The 24,932-nt window shown below is 49.5% G+C and overlaps 5 protein-coding genes across 5 annotated transcripts; 2 read left to right on the top strand and 3 right to left on the bottom strand.

The window, feature by feature from the left end:
• Positions 1 to 2,294: 2,294 nt before the first annotated feature.
• On the top strand, positions 2,295 to 5,468 carry DEU56DRAFT_985075 (WD40-repeat-containing domain protein; the record flags this gene model as incomplete). The annotated part of the gene is made up of 8 exons (XM_041360033.1): positions 2,295 to 3,419; positions 3,473 to 3,541; positions 3,596 to 3,853; positions 3,907 to 4,155; positions 4,214 to 4,570; positions 4,875 to 4,998; positions 5,061 to 5,236; positions 5,301 to 5,468. The coding sequence occupies 8 exons, from the start codon at positions 2,295 to 2,297 to the stop codon at positions 5,466 to 5,468; spliced, it is 2,526 nt and encodes an 841-aa protein (XP_041201573.1).
• A 6,571-nt stretch (positions 5,469 to 12,039) lies between these two features.
• On the bottom strand, positions 12,040 to 12,306 carry DEU56DRAFT_708057 (uncharacterized protein; the record flags this gene model as incomplete). The annotated part of the gene is made up of 1 exon (XM_041347454.1): positions 12,040 to 12,306. A coding segment is annotated over one exon (267 nt), but the record flags the coding sequence as incomplete, so codon positions are not given.
• A 2,232-nt stretch (positions 12,307 to 14,538) lies between these two features.
• Positions 14,539 to 15,057, bottom strand: DEU56DRAFT_690882 (uncharacterized protein; the record flags this gene model as incomplete). Its single annotated transcript, XM_041347127.1, has 1 exon — positions 14,539 to 15,057. A coding segment is annotated over one exon (519 nt), but the record flags the coding sequence as incomplete, so codon positions are not given.
• A 627-nt stretch (positions 15,058 to 15,684) lies between these two features.
• DEU56DRAFT_933122 (uncharacterized protein) lies at positions 15,685 to 17,331 on the bottom strand (the record flags this gene model as incomplete). Its single annotated transcript, XM_041358748.1, has 2 exons — positions 16,099 to 17,331; positions 15,685 to 16,052 (listed from the first exon to the last, which is right to left on the bottom strand). The coding sequence occupies exons 1-2, from the start codon at positions 17,324 to 17,326 to the stop codon at positions 15,685 to 15,687; spliced, it is 1,596 nt and encodes a 531-aa protein (XP_041201570.1). The 5' UTR covers positions 17,327 to 17,331.
• Positions 17,332 to 20,040: 2,709 nt separating this feature from the next.
• DEU56DRAFT_985072 (WD40-repeat-containing domain protein) lies at positions 20,041 to 22,599 on the top strand (the record flags this gene model as incomplete). Its single annotated transcript, XM_041360032.1, has 5 exons — positions 20,041 to 21,069; positions 21,124 to 21,192; positions 21,247 to 21,504; positions 21,558 to 21,806; positions 21,865 to 22,599. 5 exons carry the CDS (start codon positions 20,041 to 20,043, stop codon positions 22,231 to 22,233), a joined length of 1,974 nt encoding a protein of 657 aa, XP_041201569.1. The 3' UTR covers positions 22,234 to 22,599.
• Between the last annotated feature and the right edge of the window lie 2,333 nt (positions 22,600 to 24,932).

Genomic DNA, 24,932 nt, shown 5'->3' with positions numbered 1-24,932 from the left:
GGACCTAGCTCTCTGCCGCTTGTGGTTCTGGTTTCGGGAGTGGTGATCCTGTCGTTCGGGCGAACAACAGTAAGTTCCATACATTACTGTATTATGTCGCTCCTTACAATCGACATTGCAACTGACCAGACGACAGTCCTGGGTGTACACCAACGATGTTTAGGCTGATCTGTGTCGTATACCTATTGAGGCCTAGAAGGACGAAGCGGAGGCGTTGGCTGAGATTGCGAGAGGAATATGGGGTTCGGGGTCACAGGTGAGTTCATCTTTAGGAGATGGTATTAGCATGTCGATTAACTGCTGATCAAGATCATTTGCGATTTGTTCCTGAATCCTGAGGCACAATAAATTGGAGACGAGCTAACGTTCTAGGTACCTGCGGAATGAATCCGGACGACATGGATAATGAGCTAGCCAGGGTCATGCTAGAGATTCTACTCCCCACACCTACGCCGGCCAATATACCAACTCGCTTGTTCGGCTCGATAGTCAGTTCACGCCTCGGATTCGATGTTCATTGGTATACCACCTACATAACCAAACTCGTGCAACTCGCATGCAGAAACATGATACTTCGATGATGAAGTTTGTACCTCGCGCGATCGCCAGGATACCAAATGATTGGCGCTTGTCTCATGTAGATCCATCTGCCGACTATCTATCCTGGATTGTCTACCGCCCTGCTCGTACTTGTCACCAGAGACTTTAGACTTAGAAATTCCTTTGCAAACTTACCCCACGTACGAACACCAATTAACTGTGCCTCAAGATTCAGAAATAAATTGCAAATGATCACGTTCAACATTCTATCGACATACCAATATCATCTGCTAAAGATGAGCTCACCTGGCCCCGAACACCAATACTCCTCTTGCAATCTCAACCAACGCCTCCGATTCGTTATCCTAGATGCTAAATAAGCAAGCCTCGATAGGCATACAGCACGAATCTGCCCAAAAAGTCGTTAGTGTACACCCAGTCGTCTGTTCGGTCGTGGGGTCAATTGTAATGCGCAAACGATAGTATAGTAATGCGTGGAACTTGCTGTCGTCCGCCTAAAACACAGGATCACAACTCCAGAAACCAGAACCACAAGCAGCAGAGACCCAGATCCCAAATGCAACAGGCCACCACGCCTTTGTTTCCACGAGTGCTAGCCCGATGAGAGCGAAAATGTGAGGTTGCTGCTGCGGGTATGTGGACTTGGTGATATCTATGGAGCGTGAATGAGCAGGAGAAGAAACAAAAGAGCAAGATGAAAAACAACGGCGTGTGAGACAGAAGAAGCAAATTGACTTCACCGCACCCCTCCTGCACTGTGTACACATTCAAGAGAGAGATGCGCGGGGATTGGGGAGCCGTTCACGCTCGTAATATTATGTACATGTACGCATGCATTGACTTGGAACGCATGCGAGAAGGCGACTGAAGTTTGGGCTTGCCGTTGTCCATAGATGATCGGCCTGCGTCTACGTATTACCTGCCAGTGAGATGAGGTGAGGGCCAATGTATAAATAGTTAACCACTCACAGTTGGGAGAGACTACTGAGGATTACCGTTGGTCTATCATGCCAAGAAGCAACAGATTTGAGTTACAGTTTACAGCCGTGCAGCTTTCAGACTCACCTTGACTCTTCCGTTTTCTGCTTTTCGGATCAGAATTGTTCCATCAAAGGATCGCTTGGTCCCAGATGGGAGACCACGAGAGCGACTTCGCCCGGCTGCTGTGACCCATCCAAACGCCTTTCATCATCTTCCCGTCGATATTCCACCGCTGAACGCTTCCGTCCTCCCACCCGCACGCAACCACCTTCCCGTCCAGTGAAAACATCAGTCCGTATATCCTTCCACCCTCCTCCATGCTCTCTGTGTAGCTCAGAAGTGCACTGGAAGTGCTCGTGGTGGTGCTAGTATCAGTACCTACGATGTAATTCATATCTGTGCTTGCGGTTCTGGTCTCGCATGTGTTCGTTGTCCCGGTCTTGGATCTGTTGGTCCTCGTATTTGGCCCTAGGGCCTGCACTAGTTTGTGTCCCAGCGCTTGTTTGCGGCGGCAAAACGGACGGAAAAATAGTGTGCCGTCCCGAATAAATCAGTGCTTCGGCACTAGCGCCTACATGAGGCGATGTCGTTCTTCATGGAATAAGCTGCATGCTGTAGACGCATTGCACCAGCCACGCACCTTGACCACCATTGCTTCAGCAACTGGTAGATTTCTCGCACCATCCTATTTGGCGTCTCTAACTTGCGGCTAGGCATAACAGACGAGGAACTCAGTGGGAGAAGAATTGAGAATGAAGGATGCCAAACACTCCCCTGGATCACATCGAGAGCCTGTCAAGACGTTTCAGGGTCATGATGATAGCCTCTTTTCAATCGCAACTTTTCCGGATGGCAAGACAATAGCGACTGGGTCTGCCGACAAGACAATACGTGTATGGAGGCTTGAGGACGGCACAGAGATGATGAAGTGGGTGGCAAAGCAGTTGGTCGGCGCACTTGTACTTTTGGGAAACGGGAAACAGGTCATCAGTGCTGAGGGAGAAGACCCATTCCCAGGAGACGATTCCGATCAAAACGAAGAAACTTTTTCAAATAAAGTAGTGTGTTGGCAGTTATGGGTACGTGATGTTGAGAGTGGGAGCATCGTCGCAGGTCCCTTGAAAGGTCACACCAACTATGTGACTACTTTGGACATTTCCCCTGACGGCAAGATATTGGCCAGCGGGTCATTGGATCGCACAGTGATTTTATGCGACACGACCACCTGGCAGAGGAAAGGTCAGCCTCTTGCGTGCGGATCACCCATCTTTGACATCCGATTTTCTCCGACCGGTCAACTCGGCGTTGCTACCCCACAAGATATCCAAATATGGGACTTGGAACGAAGGAATCGTCTTGCTCAATTCAACGGCCACCGCGGCTTCAATAATGCAATCAACTTCTCGCTCACCTGGACTCATGATGGCACACATCTCTTATCAGCTGGTAGTGGCAGTGATCCTGTCATCCGCTGTTGGGACACATCCACCTGGGAACAGGCTGGTGATCCCTGGACTGGCCATGGCAAAAATAGACACATCCAACATATTGTCTTGAACCCAGCTGGCACCCTTCTTGCATCAGCATCTGGAGACCACACTGTCCGATTGTGGCAGTTCCCCACAGGCACAGAAGTCGCCCGATTTGAGCACTCAGATGAGGTGTATTATGTTGCATTTTCGGCGGATGGACGCTCCATATTCAGTGGCGGCCGCGACACGAAAATCTCGCAATGGGAGATACCTCAGGATGTGCTCGCAGCAGTAGAAAGTGTTTCTCTGTACTCACTCCCCACTGTGATCTCACTCCCTCGCATGCTCACACGCACTCATTCCAACGCTAAAACTCAGCCCAACTCCCCATCTTCATACCTTGACGTCAGTACTTTCACTTTGACCGCCTGTCTTCCTCGCTCACAGTGCTGTCGCAGGCTGATGCTACCGGGGGCGATGGCATCATCGAGGAGGGGAATGATAATCCATACAACAACTTCTTCCAGGTTAAACTCGTGTTTCTCATGCAACTACATACTGCTAACAACATGTAATTGTAGTCTTCGCATCAATCCCTTCCATCGGCATCCCCTGGCTCCCATCTCCCCCACCTATTGTCAGCTCGCCGCTTCTTCAAGGTCTTCTCTCGACCTCACCCACCGGCAGACGAGTCCGTTCCAAAAGAACGCTCGAAGCGCAAGCTCTTCGCTCGTCGTGCTCGCTCAAACTCATCCCTGGAGCTCGCAACCATGACAGGCGATCCACCAGTACTAGAAGGCAAAGTAGGAGAAGGCAAAGGCGAGCAAGGTGATAATGATGTAAGTGCCATTTTAGCTCTCCCACAATGTCACCTCAATACGACGGCTTTCAGCGCGGTTCCGCGAATGATCCGCTCGGCGCCAGAAAGGATAAAGGCAAACGGCGAGACGAACCCCCCACCGACGCACAGAACCCACCGCTTGATGATTCCAGTCACACCGACGACCTCGATAGCAAGGACAATCGAAAACTTTGGAAAAGGATGATGCATGCTCGAGGAAAGGACCCCTCCGACACCAACATTGCTCCAGCAATGAAACATCCCGAGGTCGTCGAGGTATATGCTGTGCGCGGGTTCCAGGTAAGCTTTAGTTAAATCTTCTGGACACTTTTATTCTTATGAGAGACGGCACTCGCAGAGATATGTCGCAATGAAGCGGGTACGCAAGATACAGCCATCAGCGGTGACGGGTGGTATTCCTCACTTAGGTGCCAGCTCGTCACAGCCGGGATCATCTTCGCAAGTAGTCTCTGTACAGGCAGGGCCATCATCGCACGCCGTTGTCGCCAATGGACCTCAATTTTTGCAAGTTACTGGGCGTCCATCATCGCATGTATCCCCATCGCACGTCGTAGCCGTCAATGCAGCTCAATATTCGCAAGCTACTGGAGGTTCATCATCGCACGCGTTCCCATCGCACTTCGTGACCAACCACCACACCAATCGCGACTCAGATTCACACACGACCATTGAAGGTTCCTTCAACAGGTTTCTGGTATGGATGTGTTATCCCTGTGGACGCTACAGCAATGATTATTAGTGTTGTGCGGGTTTTCTTGCTGTGTGTAGTACTAAGTTGTATCCTCCTTCGTTTTGGAAATTTGTTTTTCGCGTTGGCTATCAAACTCATGAATATTCTACCACACCAGTGATCATATTATTTTCTCTCGCATGTAGGTGATTTCGTAGCCACATTCTGTCCCATGGGTATTGGTTCAGCTATCCTCGTCATTACATGTACACGTGTTCTACTACGGAAACACTCAACGGGTGGCTTTGCTCAATACATTAACCTTCAGAAGCACAAAGCGGTTGTTCGGATCTCCTGGGTTTGGCAAACGAAGCTGCACAGTCCCCTTCCATCGCCGCCGCCGCCGTTTTCGATACTGCGATATGACCTTTTAGGACTTTCTCCTACTCCAGGTTCGCGTTCCGGGGGCGGATCCAGCTGTAGACCGCTACAGAGAAGCTCTAATTTGGCCCAGATGGTTCTCGTCTGCCATCGTTGCTTCACAATTTCACTTCATCTCTTATGACACGTTTCATACACTATTATCACCCCGAGGACCTGGAACGGGCATTAGATCTAGGTGCTTCAGCATTGGAACTACGTGAAAGAGGCAATGAGTGCAGAATGTCCTCTCTCATGGTGCTAGCGAATGTAATGCCAAGGGTCTCTAACATAAGCTCGAAGGTGATCTTCCATGCTCTAAGCTGCATTTCAGTATCTTGACGATTCATATGGTATGTGCGCGCCTGGCCACCCGTCCCTTGCCAACATCTGGGAAGGATACTCTCGTATCCATCTTCATGCCTACTCCAAGGCACTGCAATCTACATATCATTTGGAAGAAGCATTTCGATACTTAGACTTGCTTCAAACATATATCTAGGTGCTCGCTTCCAAAATTCTGCATTGCGTTACAACGGGCCAAAGAAGCGGAGGCACACAAGCACTCATCAGCACTGGATGCCCACCAGATTGCCTCGCGTCCCGACGAAGCCATCCCTGGAATCACGACATCGCAGTCTATGAAAACGCATCCTCTTTGGCTGCAGACGCCGCTTCGTGTACTCGTAGACGGGTTCAGTGACTTTCTTCTCACACCGAGATTTTCTAAGCTTGAGGAAGCTGCAAAGAATGGACCAATTATGACCACCAATGCGAGCTGGTACTCCTACGATGCAATACTCGTCCATCGTGAGCATGAACCAATTCGTATTCCCCTGAACGAAACCAACACATGTGATATCCTTCGATTTACCGATTTACTACGTCAAATGTGGGACGCTGTCGTCCTTCCTGTAGTGAAAAGACTAGAATCCTCTTTTCGAAGGTCGGCTGTGCTCGGGAGCACTTCTGATGTAGGGCCGAGACACAGTCCAGCACCAGATGAATATACCGGAAGCACAATGTAGTCACCTAGCGTGCCAAAATTCCCTTGCGCGCTTTGTGTGTCTCGTACCTGCATCTATGTCTCCTCGTGTATGCTATAGTAGCTCGTCATGACGCTGGTGAGGACCGCAAGGTGTTGTGTTATCTTCTGGGAGGCTCGGGTAAGAGAGGGACCGAGTTCGGAGTATATATGAACAGCAACATGGGCTCTGAAGCAAACGATAGCTAGACACACGAGACGCTATGTTACTGAATGGCCGTTGTGTTGCCTCGAGTATGCACCGAAGCGTAGTTCACGATACTAGAGTGATTGGAATTGGGTAAAGTGTATGATTGGGGATCGTAGTTTGTGAAGATCAAACCAGCCAAAAATAAAAATGCTGTATTGCGGCGTAAACCTGTGAATGGATGACTAGCGCCACCTCTTGGAATGGACGCCTTCCACCTACAGGATATAAAAACTCGCCTACCTTGCCAGCTTGCCCCAAAACAACAGACCAGCAGACCAACAAGTGAGTGCTGATCGACTTGTTCATCCCCATAATTGATCACCGACCGCAGGAGAGTCAGACTGTTCCACCAGATTACGGTAACGAGCTATGACTTCTGAATCCTCCGTAAAGCCCACCATCGGGGAAGCTTCGGCCCCAGAACAATCCAAAAGACCAACTCCAAAGCATACGTTTGAAGGACACAAGGACGTGATTCGTGATTTCGTCTTCTTGCACGACAATGTCCACATTGTGAGCGGTTCTGAGGACGGCACGATGCGGAAGTGGAACTGCAACACAGGACTTCTGGTCGGAGAGCCGTGGGAAGGGAAGGGTGGAAGGATATATGCACTGGCGCTTTCACCGGACGGGAAGATGATTGCGTGTGGGAGGGAGGATGGAAGCGTTCAGCAGTGGAATACCGGCGGTAAGATCATGAAAGGCAATTGGACGGGTCATAGCGACTGGGTGTGGTCGCTCTCATGGTCTTCCAACGGGGACCGTCTTGCAAGCGGATCCTATGATGGAACAATTCTGATTCGAGAAGCAAAAAATGGAAGAGTCGTGGTGGGCCCGATCAGAACGGCGCAGGTCTGTGTGTATGCTCTTGCATATTCACCTTCGGGCGACAGAATTGCATCTGGTGGGTACAACAATACAATTTGCATCTGGGACACGGAAACCGGCAAGCTCGTTGTCGGCCCTATCAAAGACCTGGGGACCTGGGTGACGTCATTGGTGTGGTCGTCGGACAGCACAAAACTTTACTCCGCATCCGACGAATTCGCACGTGTCTTTAACAGCAAATCAGGGAAACTACTCCATTCCATCAAGCACGATTCTTTTTTGAATTCTGTCGCACTTTCACCCAAACACAATGTTCTGGCGTGTGTGGGCAATAGCATTGCACAACTATGGGACACAGAGTCCCTTCAGCTACTCGGCCAGCTATTCAACCAGGGTAACACACTTCACTATGTGTCTTTCTCTCCAGACGGGCACCATCTAGCATATGGCGGAAATGACAAAAATCTCACTCTCTGGTCCGTTAAAGACATACCTCCTCCGCTTATAGAGTCCATACTCCCCCAACAAAGTGACAAACGAAGCACACAGCAGGAAACCCGGTCCGACTCCCCATCATCATCATACCTCGACGTTAGTACTTTCACGTTTGACCGCTCGTCTTCCTTGCTCACAGTGCTGTTGCAGGCTGATGCTACTGGCGGTGATGGCATCATCGAGGAGAGGTGCGATGATCCATACAACAACTTCTTTCAGGTAAATTTGTGTTTCTCATGCAACTACACAGTACTGACAACATGTAATTTTAGTCTTCGCGTCAATCTCTTCCATCAACATCCCCTAGCTCCCATCTTCCCCACCTGTTCTCAGCTCGCCGCTTCTTCAAGGTCTTCTCTCGCCCTCACCCACCGACAGACCAGTGTGTTCCAAAAGAACGCTCCAAGCGCAAGTTCTTCACTCGTCGTGCTCGCTCACACTCATCCCTGGAGCTCGCAACCACAAAACCCAACAAACCAGTACCAGAAGGGAAAGTGGGAGAAGGAAAAGGCAAGCAAGGTGACGATGATGTAAGTGCCGTTTCGGCTCTTTCACAATGTGAACTCAACACAATGGCTTTCAGCGCGGTTCAGCGAATGATCCGCTAGGCGCCAGAAAGGATAAAGGCAGACGGCGAGACGAACCCCCCACCGACACGCAGAGCCCACCGTCTGATGATTCCAGTCACACCGACGACCTCGATGGTAAAGACAATCGCAACCTCTGGGAATGGTTCATGCAGGCTCGAGGAAAAAATATCATATTCACTTCCCTGGATTTCAGCGCTCGACCTACAAATGCACCTCAACCAACACCCCGGCGGCCTTGGCAATGGAATTCCAACTCATTTCCTGTAGGACCTTCCAGACGTCCCGTCGATGTGGCTGCTTGCCGCGACGAAGATGTGAGTAGCTTGTTATTGCTCCTCTTTCATATGATTGAAATCATCGTGCAGAGATATGGCATTGTCCCAGAATCTGACGCGGAAGCAGCTGCAGCCATGCTACGTACAAGCGGCAATGAGGTCGACAGCCCAATGCGACCAGGTCAGCTTGCAGTGGGGGCACAAGTGTCTCACGGACGGCCCATACGAACACAAGCCTTGACTAGCGGGCCAGAGGGTGGCGTCTATGAAGGAGTAAGCTGCTGCGGATTGTTCTTTGGTTATCGTCCGAGTCGTTCCAATTCGCTTCAGCCATGATATCATTTGGTGAGACACTCTTGTCAATCAACTTTTGTTTGCATAGTAGATGGACCATCTCATGCCCAGCTCTGCGCCGTCCTATATACATAAGCAGTATTATATTTGCATAGCTGACCACATGCTATAATCTTATATCGGAAGAGCCGTGTTCCGAAACTCAAATGGCTGGCATGCATGTTGCCCTGTGAATGAATGACGATTAGCACTGTGTCGTGGAATCCACCCATGCCAACGTTTGAACCCCGATTGTGTGTTTCAAATTGTAAATATCATCCCAGCCGAAATGCTGTATTGCGGCATGAACCTGGGAATGGACTACTTAGTAGCGCATCGTTATGCCACCTGTGACCTGCAGGATATAAAAACTCGCTTACCTTGCCAACCTGCCCCTAAATAACAGACCAGTAGACCAAGTAGTGAGTGATGATGATCGACTTGTCCATGACCATAGTTGATCATCAACTGTGGCAGAGTCAGATTGATCCACCAGATTGCGCTAGAGGGCTATGACTTCTGAATTTTCAACCCCAGCTTAAGCCAAAGGACCAATTCGGTGAAAATCTGCCTCCTCTTTAGTGACTTTCGGACATCGATCTAGGTCAATGCCTCGGTGACCTTGTGCGGTCACTTCATGAAGAAGAAGTCGACGCACTAATTCATAAAATTGGGAATCCGCGTGATCATTCCAGAAGGGAGTCTTGATCAAACGTCGGATTGGCGTGCATGGGTGCGCGATGCAATGGGAAGGTCGTCAGAGCTCCTTTGGATGATCACACCAGTGTAGCGATCACTTCATACATTCCTCCCGGCGGCAAGATGCTAGCCATCAGGTCATGGGACTCGTATTTGGCTAGGGCCTGCACTGGCGCTTGTACTAGCGTCTGGACATGGAGACGCCGGTGGTGACTTGCTGAGTGCAACTCGAAGTGTTGGAGAAAATCAGAGAGAATCACCAGCCTCCAGTGGCTTTTGTAGAAGAGAGCAATAATGACATTACTGAGACGCTAGTCGTAGGCGGTTGGTCCTGTCATCGATGCTAATGCATGACACAAAGGAACGAAAGTTGTCAATAGAATGAAGACATCGCTCTTACGCAAACAGATAAAGTACTCACTTTCAAACGACGATCTTCATGCATGTAGTGTACACCAAGGAATTTAACAGGAAAGTTTGTCTCATGCTGAAAAGCGTGTAGAGGGGTGAGTGACCTATAAAAGACTGTTCAAAGTCGTAGGAACTGAAAATCGGAAGTGGGTTCATGGGGGATAGAATAACGGATTCTGTGGATTGTATGCCATGCAAAGCGGGGCACGACGGATGAAGGATATGATGAGTGGTTCGTGTCCCAGCGCTTATTTGCGACGGCAAAACGGACCGAAAATATAGTGTGCCGTCCCGGCTGAAGCAGTGCTTTGGCACAATGATTCCGGACCCAAGCGCCTACATGAGGCGATATCGTTCTTCATGGAATAAGCTGCATGCTGTAGACGCATTGCACCAGCCACGCACCTTGACCAAAACCATTGCTTCAGCAATAGGTAGATGTCTCGCACTGTCCTCTTTGCCGTCTCTGACTTCCCGCTAGGTATAATAGATGAGGAACTCAGAGGCCTCGGGAGAACAACGGAGGATAAAGGATGCCAAACAGCTACCTGGATCGCATCGAGAGCCTGTCAAGACGTTTCAGGGTCATGATGGGAACATCACCTCAATCGCAACTTTTCCGGATGGCAAGAGAATAGCGACTGGGTCTACCGACAAGACGATACGCATATGGAGGCTTGAGGACGGCACAGAGATGATGAAGTGGGTGGTGAAGCAGATGCTCGGCCCATGTGTAGTTTTGGGAAACGGGAAACAGGTTGTAAGTGCTGAGGGAGAGAACCCAGCAAGCGATCCTAAAAAAGGTATTCAAGAAGAAGATTTGGATAAAGTGGCGTATTGGCAGTTATGGGTACGTGATGTTGAGAGTGGGAGCATCGTCGCAGGTCCCTTGGAAGGTCACACCAACATGGTGGTTACTTTGGACATTTCCCCTGACGGCGAGATATTGGCCAGCGGGTCGATCGATGGCACAGTAATTTTATGGGACACGACCACCTGGCAGAGGAAAGGTCACCCTCTTGCGTGTGGATCACTCATCACTTGCATCCGATTTTCTCCGACCGGTCAACTCGGCGTTGCTGCCAACAAAGATATCCAAATATGGGACTTGGAACGAAGGAAGCGTCTTGCTCAATTCGACGGCCACCGCGGCTTTAATGCATTGAACTACTCGATCACCTGGACTCGTGATGACGCACATCTCTTCTCAGCTGGTGGTCGCAATGATTCTGTCATCCGCTGTTGGAACACATCCACCTGCAAGCAAGCTGGTGATCCTTGGATTGGCCATGACGAAAATAAAGACATCTACCATATTGTCTTTTTTTTTTTTTTTTTTTTTTTTAAATCAAATTTATTGTCCTTTGGGGTCGAAGACCCTATGTTGGACATAACCCTGTTCGAGTGCGGGGGGTTTACTCCCGACTGATCTATCGTAGTTTATATGTATTCTTTCGCGTGGTGAGGGCTAACGCGTACTCTGTCGGCATGATGTCGGGCAAAGGCCGACGCCGATTTTGTACGAGGGGAATGGCAGTGGTGTGAGGCATGGTTAGGGAGGGTTGTGTGGTGTTAGGTATGGGATGCGGGGTACTGTTTAGGGTTTGTTATCTGGTTTTTGCGATGCGGCTTTGTCGTTATTCATTCTTCTTCTCATCCTTCCTTCTATCCTCTTTTCCTACAGCGACCTTCGTCCAGCGAACGTCCTTCCCTTCGTTACTTCATGAGTTGGTGGTGGTACATTTGAGTGGTTTGGGTATGAGTAGATGTACAGATGTATTTGCTTGCTTGATTGATGTGATGCGGTTTCGAGTGATGATGATTTGAGGGTATGATATCTGTTTGAATGCTTGTGCGTGAAATGATACTCGTTAACTAGTCGTGATCTCACCGAACGTGGTCTTGAAGCGTCCTGTGCTGTTTATGAACCTCATAAGGGGCGTGGTGGCCTTATCTGACGTGAGGATATATTCGATGGATGAGGCTTTGCGTCTGAGAGCGTTGGAGAAGATGTGTCGTTCGCGGGCGTACTGCGGACAGTCGAAGAGGTAATGAAATATTGTTTCGTCCATCCCCGGGCATATGGGACAATGCGGTGAGTCGACTTTACCGATACGAAAAAGGTGGTGGTTCAGAGGGATGTGACGTGTTCGAAGCTGGGTGTAGATGCTGGTTTGGCGTCTGGGGAGCGATGAGATGAGTTTGAGATAGCGATTTGACGGCATGCTGGGGTCGATGATCTTTGCTCTTGCGTAGCGAGGTGAGTTTTCCCATTCTTTACTCCATCGTTTGTTCAGGGCGTCTTGATGCCATTGTTTCAGCGCCGACACGCTATCCGGTAGCGGTTTGTCTTGGAGATATAATGGGAGTCTGTTTCTCGTGCTACTCTCTCCTCCTGCTGCTTCCTTCGCCGCTATGTCCGCCAACTCATTTCCTGTGACCCCTTTATGTCCTGGGATCCACCTGACGGTGAGAGCGAAGTTGCTTCCTTGTCCTCGTTGTTTCTTTGCTAACATGCGCGTCATGCCTCGGAAGTGTTCTACCAGGTAACTTCCCGGTTTTGTGTTATGGCTTTCTCCCGATAGTATGGCTGCCCTGTTGTCGATGAAAATAGAGGCGGGGTAGGTGGCGTTAGGTTCTGTGGCTAGGAGTTTGGCTGCGAGGGTCAATCCAACGACCTCGGCCTCGTATACGGTATGAGTTTTGTCTGGCCCGAGATAGTACTTGATGGTGCGTGGTCTTTGTCCGTTTCGTAGGAGCGTTGCTGCGGCACCTATACCGCCATTGTATCCTGAGCCGTCTGAAAAGATCTGAATGTCGTCCGTTAGCTCGGTTTGCTCTTTGATGGCGTCCTTCTCCTTGATCGTTATATGGGTGTTGTAACTGTTTCGATGTTGTGCGTTGGAGCGGCGGATGGGGTCTATGGTTTCGACGTTATCTGGAAGAATATGGTAAGTAGCTATCAAATTGTGAAGAGATGACCTGTGTCGTTTGATACTATAATGCTTAGCTATGTGTTTCAGATGCGAATGAAGGGGGTGTCGTTGAGGGAGCGTAGCTAGTCGAAGTGCCGCTCGATGGCAGATTTTCTGAAGGAGGAGAGCGGTGGGTAGAAGGTTTGAGTGAGCGTCTAGAATGTCAGTAGCGGTAGTTCTCATTGCCCCGGTGATACTTAGTGTAGCTATCCGTTGTACTCTTGCTAGCCGTTCGGCTGTACCAATGGATCCGCGTTGTTCACTTGTCGAGTTTTCAGTATAGATGGGTCTGAACCATAAGTCCGCCCCATATGAGAATTTCGGTACTGCTACTGTGAGGTATAGTTGGCGCATGAGCTTTGCGGATATTCCATTCGTGGGTCTTGATAAACGGCGAATCTGTAGAACATACTCTGTACCTTTGGCGATAGCGTGATTCACGTGGTGCTTCCATGTTAATTCTTGATCGACGATGAGACCCAGAAAGCGGTGGTGTTCGGTTGGCGTAATGGTGGTGGACTGGATGGTTAGAGGAGGGCGGTGTCGAGATTTGCTACGGGTGAAATCTATGAGTGCGAACTTGTTAACTTCAAAGCGTGAGTTATGATCTCTTGACCACTGTATAGCGCCGTTCGGCCTTTCCATCATATTTTTGAGGGTTTCATGGGTTTCTTCAAATGTCGATCCGATCGCGATGTAGGCTGTGTCATCAACGAATGCTAGCGCTGATTCCTTGTTTTTCGGGTTGGCTACGTCTAAGAGGTCAGCGTTATAAATCAGGTAAGCTATCATTGAGAGAGGGTCTCCTTGGCCGATGCCGTTTCGTATGGTGATCCAATCGGAAGTTGCGTCGTTGAATTTGAGTTGAGTTTTCCGATCCGTTAACATGCGCTCCGTGAACGTGGCGATTTCGACGGGGAGTTTGCGTTTGCGCATGTTGTGGACTAGCCGGTCCGTGACGGCGTTTGGGAACGCCCCTTCAATGTCAAGAAATAGGATAGAGGCTACTTTACCGTTGCGCCACGCGTTCTTGACTGAGGTTTCGAGAATGTGGAGGGAGTCTGTGGTGGTCCTGCCTGGGCGTCCGCCAAAGTGATTGTCGGGGAGTAGGTTGTGTTTCTCCATAATATACGTTACTTGTTCTGCTATAATGGCTGTTAGTACTTTGCATGTAGTGTTAATAAGCGCGATCGGGCGATACGCTTTGGGGAGCGTATAGTCTGGCTTTCCCGGTTTTCTCAAAACTACCGTTGTGAATTCCTTCCATCCAGTGGGGTAGGTGTTGAGCGTGAAGACCGCGTTAAATAGCTGTAATAGATATGGGATGATGATTTCGGCGGTTTGCTTGAGGACCACGTTGCAGACTCCATCGGGGCCCGGAGCCTTGTAGGAGCTGGTGTTAGCTATCGCTTTGGCTATGTGATTTGCTGTGATGGCGGTGAACGGCATGGCTGGGTCTGGATAGTCGAAGTCGATGGGTACTGAGCTGCTCGCCGGTGGGGGTGGGAAGAAGGTGGCCGCTAACGTCTTGCTCTTGTCCTCGTTAGATATTGCTTCCGTTGGTTGTCCGTCCTCGCTCTTGGTTTTGAGGGATGGGATGCTGGTCCTTCCGCCGTCTCCCATTGGGGAGGTCATGTATTTGCTTGCCGTATATACGCTTTGTTGATCCAGTTCTTCGAGGTAGTCGATCCAGTGTTCCTGCTTCGTCTTGCGGATTTCTTCTGTCACGTGGTTGCGGAATTTCCTGTGTTCTTCATGGACGGGGTGATCAGCCAATCCTCTCATCTTGTAAGACATATCACTTAGCTCGTCTTTCTTGGCTATGAGCGCTGTTAACTCTTTTGTCCACCAGCGTTTGGCGTGTGGGCTGGGTTTCGACTTAGGTACCTTTTCCTCGATCGTTAGTTTGAGCGCTGTGCTGAGGTTGGTTGCGGCTTCTTGGAATTGGACCTCGGTGGTGAGAACTTGGGGATCGGGGTAGTTGGCTAGATTGCGGATTAAGCAGCCTCTGAAGGTGTCCCAGTCCACGTCGCGGAAGTTGAAGGAGGTAGAGGTTGAGGAGCGGGGGATCTTGAGGTCTAGGGTACTTAATATTGGGACATGGTCAGTACAGGGCGGCCTTCGACGTGGTGCGGTGTTGCACGTCGAGAATGAATCTAATGTATGTGCAGTGCAGAAAACATTATCAGGGCGGGTCCAATTTCCACTACTCGTGGATTGGAGAGTAGGTTTGTCTTTCGGTAACGCCATCATCAGGTTGTTGTCGGCGAGGAGTTCGATTAGATGTTGTGATGTTTCTACCGCTTCGCGTGGGGTGTATAGGTGGGCATTCCTGTCCTCCTCCCAGAGGGGGTGGTGGGCGTTGAAATCCCCTAGGAGAATGATATGGTCATTGGCTGTGGGGCGGATGGTGCGCGCTTCGTTCTCCAGGTATGTTGCGATTGCTGGTATGACTACTCTGATCTTGCTGTCGTCGTAGACGTTGATGATGGTGATTTTCCCGTAAGTTCCGCTTAGCTGAATGATTACGACGTCCTCTGATGGAAAGGGGAGTTGGCGCCAGTTGTTCGTATTGATGCGTTTGTTGATTAGTGTAATTGCTCTTGATCTTCCTTGGTGCGTATATCGGTGTGTGGGATAGACCACGTTCCAGTCGGGAGTGGCTCTGGTATTACCTAGAGAATCAGTACACGGTTCTTGGATTGCTACAATGTCGAAGTCTTTGGCTGTAAATGGGCCGCTAAGGATACAATGTTGGGCGGTGTTTGATTTGTTGAGATTCTCCTGCCAGATGCGTAGCTTGACATCGTGGTCGATGGGTGTATTATTCATATTGAGTGATGGGGGAGCTGGATCCTATCGATTGGGCGGGTTGAGTCATGGAGCGACGTCGGGGGGCTGATAGTCCTCGATTTGGTGGGAGGTAGCATCCTCTGCCCGATCTGACTCCCCTGGGTGCGAGGTGTCTTTCGAGGGTGTCTTGAGTTGGGAGGTGTTGCTGTTGTTGATGTTGATGAGTTGGGGTCGGAGTGCGTTCTTTGATGAATGGTTTTGCTTTAGGTGGGATCTGTACTTGGGTCCACGTGTCCTCTGTTGGGTAGTACGGCATTGTATTTTCTGGATATCTGTTATCGATGTCAGTACACTTCCTTTCGAATGTTGGGCATTTTCTGTCCCAGTTTGCGTGGTCTTCGGTTTCGCAGGATATACAGCTTTGACTATTTTTATTGTTGCATTCATTCGATCTGTGTGGTCCTGAACAGTTAGCGCAGACATCGATGTGAGAGATACATTCCTTTGCTATATGTCCGTATCGTTGACATTTTGCGCATCTGATAGGTTCGCGTCGGTTTTTCTTCATTTGGAGTCTTGCTTGGTTCAAAATGATGCCGTCTCGGATTCCTTGGTTGGCTGTGGCTGGGTTGTTGAAAGATGCGATGACGTGTGCTACTCGCTGATTGCTAGCTCGTTTTCCCGGTGGTTTGATCCATCTGGCAGAAACTAATTCTCCTTTGTTCCAGTTGTTTTCGTTTTCAAGTTCACGAAGGTGCTCAGGGTCGCTGGGATTAAAGGTTAGTGGTACGAATTGGATGATTACTGGGTAAGTTCTGTCTTTGATCATAGCTGATGGGTCGAGGATCTTGATGAATTCGTCTTTGATGTCCGGTTTCTTGATGTATGTTGCGCCTTCGATTGTTAACATTTCTAGGACGGTTCCTCCATTACGGTATTGGGTTACTGTTCGAATAGTTAGTTCCGGGGCCCCTTCTTTGCTAATTGTCTTCAATGCTTCTTTTATTTTCTCTACGAGTTGACTGTGTGATAGTTTGCCAGGACCTAGTGGGCTATTAGGAGGGAGACTGATCAGTATCTGACGGGCCTTGATCGCTTCACGTGCTGTTCTTTGAATGGTTTGTGCATCGGGACGGTTGTCCTCGAGTCCTGACAGTAATGCCATTTTGTAGCTTCCTTGTTGTTGGGACGCTTCCTTGACTTGAGTTGTGAGGGTAGTGACCGCTTCTTGAACGTTGGCTAGACGGGAGTCGAATGCAGCTGTGCCTATGAAAGCGTCCACGTTGTTGCCGCTGATGGAAGTGATGGATTCGTTGATCTTCTCTTGGGAACCTTCCATTTTTGATGCGGTGTTTGTCATAGCTTCCGATACTTCTTGGATATTTGCGATGTGAGGAGCGATGGCTGTGATTACCAGTTTAGCCACTGAATTGGCCATTACAACTTCTGCCGCTTCTTCTAATATGAATGCTATCGCCCTTATGGCCGTTTGGACTGGAAGTGTTACCCCTGGCATTTGAGTGATGTGGAAGAGGATGTCTGAAATATTGTCAAAGGTGTACGGTTTGCCCAGTATGGCCATTGCCGTCTTTTCTAGATGAGCTTTAGCACTTACCGCGTCCGATACTTCATTCTTGGTCGCTATTATCTCGTGGGTTCCCAATCTTGAAGATGATCTGGTGTTAGCTGTACTGGGTCTAAATGTTCCAGTCGGAGGTGGTGGCATTGTGTTTTTCACTGGTTTTCTACGTTTTCCTTGGACTAATTATGTTTGGACTAGAGTATTTATGTTTTTAAAGCAGAGGTTTATGAGGGTAGCAAGTATATTGGGGGCCGTAGCCTCCGTTGACGCCGTTGAGCTCAGTGTTTGACTTTTCGGGGTCCGGGGTCTTGCAAGGGTGCCACTTGGTTTAGGACCAAGAAGCGATTCACCATATTGTCTTGAACCCAACGGGCACCCTTCTTGCATCAGCATCTGAAGACCTCACTGTTCGATTGTGGCAGTTCCCCAGAGGCACAGAAGTCGCCCGATTTGAGCACTCAGATGACGTGTTTCGTGTTGCGTTCTCGGTGGATGGACGCTCCATATTCAGTGGCGGCGTGGACAAGAAAATATCGCAATGGGATATTCCTGAGGATGTGCTCGCTGCAGCAGAAATTATTTCTCTGGCCAGCGCGAAGAACGAGGTGACTACTCCCCACTGTGATCCCACTCCCTCGCATGCTCACACGCACTCATTCCAAGGCTGGTCGTACCAAAAACAAGGTGTGTTTTCTAACACTGCATATGATATACATCCTGACTCTCGATCAGATGAAAGGACCGCAAAATGTACGTCGTTTGGACCCCATTCGATGGTCCCCACTTCAATAGTTTTTGATTTACTTCTCAGTCGTATATTCATGGCCAGCGCCGAAATCGGCCAGTGAACTACCAGCACACCACTTCCTCTGCATCGCCACTCGCTCATGCGGAACGCCCGTCACCTTCTCGTTCGCTCGATGTCAGGACCTTTTTCAATGGCATTCGGCCGTCATTCCACAAGAAGGGGAAGCAAAAGGAGTATCAGTCGAAGCAAAAGAGTCCGCAAGTCGTCAATGTTCCTCTTGGACAAGTCACATATGTTTGTTTTCTGCAATTCTACTCGTTTCATTGAGATCTTACCCCATCCTTCACTAGGGTGATGTTGTTGGTGTGGACGACGGAAACCGACCATACGTGCTCTTCTTTTGCCTTTCTTGGTTCCAGAAAACGAAGAAGACACCGGTTCCACAGCCAGTCTATGATGACGACCCTTCGGATAATGAATCTGATCATTCTGTTGCCAACGTTCCCATACCTACTACCAGGTAACACCAGGTGATTCACTTGTCAAATGGCTTCACTGATGTACTACTGTAGGACCCAATTCACCGCCCCCCAAAAAGTCAAATTGAACCCAGTGGCTTTTTTTCAGTCACAGCCTGAAGCAGGACCATCTCGCCTCGCACCGCCAGTTGACAATGAAGAGGTAGAGACTGTGAATGTCTCGATGCCTACCCCCAGGTATTAAAATTACATTCATTTGTTCTGCGGATGACCTGATGCGGTGTCGTAGGATCCAAATGCCCCAGCGTGAAGACATCGAATTGAAACCAATGGCTAGTCAGTCCCAGCCAGAGGCAGGACCATCTCGTCTTGCGGCACCTGAAGAACACCCGGGAGCACAGTCTTCATAGTTTGAATCTTTCCATCGTACTTGCCGTATCACACCATGCTTTGGTCTTGCGAATGACGACACTGATATTGATCTTTACTTTCTACGCATTATTATCTCACATGTACAGCATTTCTCTCCAATCCAGTTGATTGCTCTTGGTCTGTACCCAGCTTCGAGAGAAACACTTCAAATGGCCGTTTGATCTCCCACATGGTCTACATCGTCCTACGTCAGTTTGATATTCTTTCACCACCGAGGGAACTGCTGTGATCAGTAGCGGGAGATGTAGCCCGACCTTTACAGTTGCTATTGTTGGAAGGCTCAGGTAGAGTCGCGACGGCTGGGTGCTAGCGAGATGATCGACTTCCGCGGTGAAAGCCCTCAGTAATGCTCAAGCATTATCGACAATGTACGAAAGCCAGTGGTTGTACCAAGACAGCTAAGGCTGGTATCGATGAGTGTCCAACTGGAAGGTCGTGAGGAGGTTGGAGACCCGAGTCCCTCCAATGGTAGAATATGCACGCTGAAGTTTCTGAGTCCACTGGGGAGGAAGCATGCACCGATCAATGCCTCGTCAGAGATGTGGTATCGAGCACCCTGGAATCAGATGTTGGTGGACCAGATAATGTGAATTGAATAGCAGGACTCACTATCGTGTGGGCAAATGGGACCATCAAAATTGTTGAACAAGTTAGTCTGGGAGATGACGTGATAATCTCAACATACGGTACATACCATACTCCGTATGATGTATTGCTGATGTCTGAGGACGAGACTTCAGGCAGTGCGAAGCTTTAAATGATGGAGAGACGGTCGGAGCGCGGAGTACCTAGAGCAACAACGTGAGCGCTGAAGCAACTATATATAGACGCTAAAACTGTGTTACTTAATGGGCCAGCCGAAATGCTGTATTGAACCTGTGAATGGATGACGATTAGCGCTGTGTCGTGGAATCCACCCATGCCAACGTTTGAACCCCGATCGTGGTTTTCAAATTGTAAATATCATCCGAGCCGAAATGCTGTATTGCGGCATGAACCTGGGGATGGACTATTAGCGCCTCGTCGAATCCATCTATGTCACCTACGGGATATAAAAACTCGCTTACCTTGCCAACCTGCCCCTAAATAACAGACCAGTAGACCAAGCAGTGAGTGATGATGATCGACTTGTCCATGACCACAGTTGATCATCAACTGTGGCAGAGTCAGATTGATCCGCCAGATTGCGCTAGAGGGCTATGGCTTCTGGGTCTTCAACCCCAGCGCAAGTCAAAGGACCAATTCCAAAGTACAAGTTTGAAGGACACGAAAATACGATTTGGGATTTCGTCTTCTTGCACGACAACGTCCACATTGTGAGCAGTTCTGAGGACGGCACGCTTCGGAAGTGGAACTGCGATACAGGACTTATCGTTGGAGAACCATGGGAAGGGAAGGGCGGGAGGATATATGCACTGGCGCTTTCACCGGACGGGAAGACGATTGCGTGTGGGAGAGAGGATGGAAGTGTTCAGCGGTGGAATACCGACGGGGAGATGATCGGAGGTGTTTTGACGGGTCATAGCGACTCGGTGATGTCACTATCGTGGTCTCCTAGCGGGGACGATATTGCAAGCGGGTCCAGCGATGGAACAGTTCTGATTCGAAAAGCAAAAAACGGCGTCGTGGTGGGCCGGATCAGGACAGATCTAGAGCAAGGCGGGGTGTATGCTCTTGCATATTCACTTTCGGGCGACAGAATTGCATCGGGCGGGAACAAAGCGATTTGCATTTGGAACACGAAGACCGGCGAGCTCGTTATCGGCGCCATCGAAGGCCTCCAGAAATATGTGACGTCGCTGGTGTGGTCGTTGGACAGCACAAAACTTTACTCCGCATCCGACAATTTCGCACGTGTTTTCGACAGCAAATCAGGGAAACGACTTCTTTCCCACCAGCACGATAGTCCTCTGTATTCCGTCGCACTTTCACCCAAACACAATATTCTGGCGTGCGTGGGCATTGATGGTATTGCCAAACTATGGGACACAGAGTCCCTTCGGCCACTTGGTCAGCCGTTCGGCCAGGATCGCCAAAGGCTTTGCCATGTGTCATTTTCTCCAGATGGGAGATACTTGGCATATAGCGGAGGGAACAACAAACTCACTCTCTGGTCTGTCAAAGACATAGCTCCTCAGCTTGTAGCACCAATACTCCCTCAGCAAAGTGACAGACGAAGCACACAGCAGGAAACTCGGCCTAACTCCCCATCATCATTGTGCCTTGATGTCAGTACTTTCTCGTTTGACCGCCTGTCTTCCTTGCTCACAGTGCTGATGCAGGCTGATGCTACTGGGGGTGATAACATCATTGAGGAGGGGAACGATGATCCATACAACAACTTCTTTCCGGTAAAACTCATGTTTCTCGTGCAACTACATAGTACTGACAACTTGTAATTGTAGTCTTCATGTCAATCTCTTCCATCGGAAGCGCCTGGCTCCCATATCCCCCATCTGTTTTCGGTTCGCCGCCTCTTGAAGGTCTTCTCTCGACATCACCCACCGACAGACGAGTCCGTTCCACAAGAAGCATCCAAGCGTAGTTTCTTCGCTCGTCGCGCTCGCTCAAACTCGCCACCGAAGCCTGCAACCATGAAAGCTAACCAACCAGTACCGGAAGGGAAAGTGGGCGAAGGAAAAGGCGAACAAGGTGACAGTAATGTAAGTGCCTTGTCGGCTCTCCCGCGATATAACCTCAACACTACGGCTTTCAGCGCGGTTCCACGAATGATCCGCTCGCCGCTATAGAAGAGAAACGCGAACAGCAAGACAAGCCTCCCACGGACGCACAGAGCGCACCATCTGATGATCCCACTCACCCAGGCGACCTCGATAGGAAAGACGATCGAACCTTCTGGAAAAGGATAATGCGTGCTCGAGGCAAAGACCCTTCCGACGCCAACATTGCTCCAGCAATGAAACGTCCCAAAGTCGTTAAGGTATCTGCTGTGCGCGGGTTCCAGGTAAGATTCAGTTTGATCTTCTGGACACTTGTATTCTTACCAGTGATGGAACTCGCAGGGATATGTCGCAATGAAGCGGGTACACAAAACAAAGCCATTGGTGCCCTCAGATGCCAACTCGTCACACCTCGCATCATCGTCGCAAGGAGTCTCTGTACATGCAGGGCCATCCTCGCACGCTGTGGTCGCCAATGGAGCTCAAATTTCGCAAGCTACTGGGGGTTCATCATCGCACGCCGTAGCCGTCAACGCAGCTCAATCTTCACAAGTCATTGGAGGTCCATCATCGCACGCGTCCCCATCGCACTTTGTGACCAATTACCACACCCATCACGACTCAGATTCACACTCGAGCATCGAAGGCTCCTGCAACAGGTTTCTTTATAGGATATGTTTTCCCTTTGGACGCTACCGCAATGATTCTTAATGTTGGCTTGGTTTTATTGCCGTGCGTAGCTTAGGTTGTATCCTTCCTTCGTTTCGAATCTTTTTTCGAGTTGGCTATCAAACTCATTCTGCTACACCAGTAATGACGTTATTTTCTCTTGCATGTGTTTAGCTGACTTCATAAATACATTCTGTCCCATGTGCATCGGTTCTATCCTCAGCATTACATGTTCACGCGTTCTACTCGCCTCTCCACTTTGTCGCAATATATCAACCTTCGGAATCGCAAAGCGGTTGTTTGGATCTGAAGGATTTGCCAAACAATGCTGCACAGCCCCCCTTCTAACCTCATACACTTGTCATATACAGGACTTTCTCCCTCTTGTATGTATACGGGCATCGGTGCAAATTGCAAATGTCGATGTCAGAAGCTCGTCTCCTCGTGCACATCTCTCTTTGACGCATGTCATGAGTTCTTACCATCCAACGTCTTTTGTGCCCTACTAGTTTGATTGTCACTGACTCATAGCAGCAGTGACTTGGCGTTCTAGCTCTATTATCCGCCCCAATGCTCAGTCATGCAGGTCAGCCATCTTATGCAGCGTATCTATACTTGACGCCCTAGGCCGCAACGCCATCGTGGTTGTAAATCTTTCAGCGATCATTGGTTGTATTGTGAAGATTTGGCAGGAGCTATTCTGCTTCACGTATAGAGTTAGTCATATGCTTAGTGCGTAGCCAAATCTTGCTAATCTCGCAGGTGCAATGATAATCCGCTACGAACTCTCCCTCGCAGACATTGAAATCTCCATGTGATACATCCGCGAAGCGCTAGAAATCTGCCCCAGAAACCATCCAGATCGCTCCCCGTTACTCAATAACTTTACAACTACCCCTCCGCAAGCGCTTTGAACTCACCAGCGAAAATTGCTATGAAGCTCTGCATCTTTTGCCGCAGTCTCACCCCCGTCGCTCTGACATACTATTCTTGCTTGGGAACGACCTCCGGTCCAGGTTCGCGTTTCAGGGGGATCCTGATGATCTTCATCCAGCTGTAGACCGCTACAGCGAAGCTCTACGCCTGTGACCACCATCCCATCCAGAATGCGCCGATTTATTGCAACGTCACTGGCACACTCTTTAAGGAACGGGGAAACCCCCACGATCTCGATATTTGCATAAAGTGCTACGCTGGAGCGCTCCAGTGTAGCCCAGAAGGGTATCGTCGGCCTCGGTTGCTTCACAATGTCGCTTCATCTCTGACGATGCGTTTCATACACTATAATCCCCCCGAGGACCTGGACTGGGCATTGGAGCTACGTGGAAGAGGTAGTGAATATAAATTGTCCTCTCGTGGCGCCAGCAAATGCAAAGGGTCCCCGATCCGTCATTGCAATCCAGCATCTTGACGATGCATATGTATGTGCGCTCCTGGCCACCCGTCCCTTGTCGACATTTGGGAAGGATGCCCACCAGATTTCCTTGAGCATATTTGACCATCACGTCACGATGAAACTGCCTCCTCAAAACGATGTATATAACCAACGCGAGATTGCAAGGGCCCATTGTCGTGATGTGCCAAAGGTAGATAACTTCAATCACATGACACACTTGTACTTTGTGTTCTTCAAGAGCTGAGCGCAGAGCATCGACTCGAGTCAGCAGGTCGGTCTAAATGTAGGTTAGATGGAACGGAACATTGTTAGTGTGACATGACTAGCTTATTTGTTTGCGCCAATTGCAGTGTTGAACGTTATGCCTGCGGAAATCTGGCCATCAGTATAACAATTAGATGCTTGAAGTTCCAGAACTCGATCCAGCATTGCAGCAATCGTATACCTTAAGTTGGCCGGCAGAGAAAATAATCATTTTGCGCCCAAGTAAGCGCCCAATCATTTGTCAGGAGACACCGCTGACGTATTTGTTGAGATATAACTAGGAGAAACGGGTCAGCATACACATACAGACAGTGAAGACGAGACATGGCATTTGGTTGAATGGAGTGATCATAGAAAGAAAGGCACCGATGTAAGTCGTTACAGTGGACGTCGCCATCTGCATTGGTCATGCTTCTCTTCTGATTGAGGAGATGACCTCGGATGCGGCCACTGCGAAGCATATCGATAAGGCTGTGTATAGAGCACTACATGAATACAATTAAGGAAAGTCAGCTGTGCTCGGGAGCACGTCTGCTTTAGGGCCAAGACACAGTCCAGCACCAGATGAATATACCGGAAGCACAATGTACTCACCTAATGTGCCAAATGTCCTTTCCACGCTGTGTCTCGTACCCGCACCTATGTCGCCTCGGGTAACGTGGGCTCGGAAGCAAATGATATACAGACGCGAGAAGCTATGTGGCTTAATGACCGCTGTGTTGCCTCAAGTTTGCACCGAAGCGTAGTTCAACACGGAAAATCATCTATCACGGTGCTCAGTGGCCGTCAAGGGTCCTGATTCGATAGGCCATACCACTTAAACACCGCCAACCCGCGGTGAAGAGCCACGGTATGCCCAAGGGTACAACTATCTGACACCATACCCGTACCCTCCAAACCCGTCAGCGTAGAACCGCGGTGTTACCTGCACCCGTGCATGTCCCTAAGGTCAATGATAAAGTGGTTGGAATTGCGTAAAGTGGATAGTCAGGGATCGTAGTTTGAACGATTGATTAGCGCTGCTTCGTGGGATCCATGCCTTGCACACCTGCGGAATAGGAATGCTGTAAATATCATCACA

Source organism: Suillus clintonianus (genome assembly GCF_016758775.1).
Source record: "Suillus clintonianus strain FC179 chromosome Unknown DEU56scaffold_167, whole genome shotgun sequence".
NCBI lineage: Eukaryota > Fungi > Basidiomycota > Agaricomycetes > Boletales > Suillaceae > Suillus > Suillus clintonianus.
This window is presented reverse-complemented; position numbering and strand designations above follow the sequence as displayed.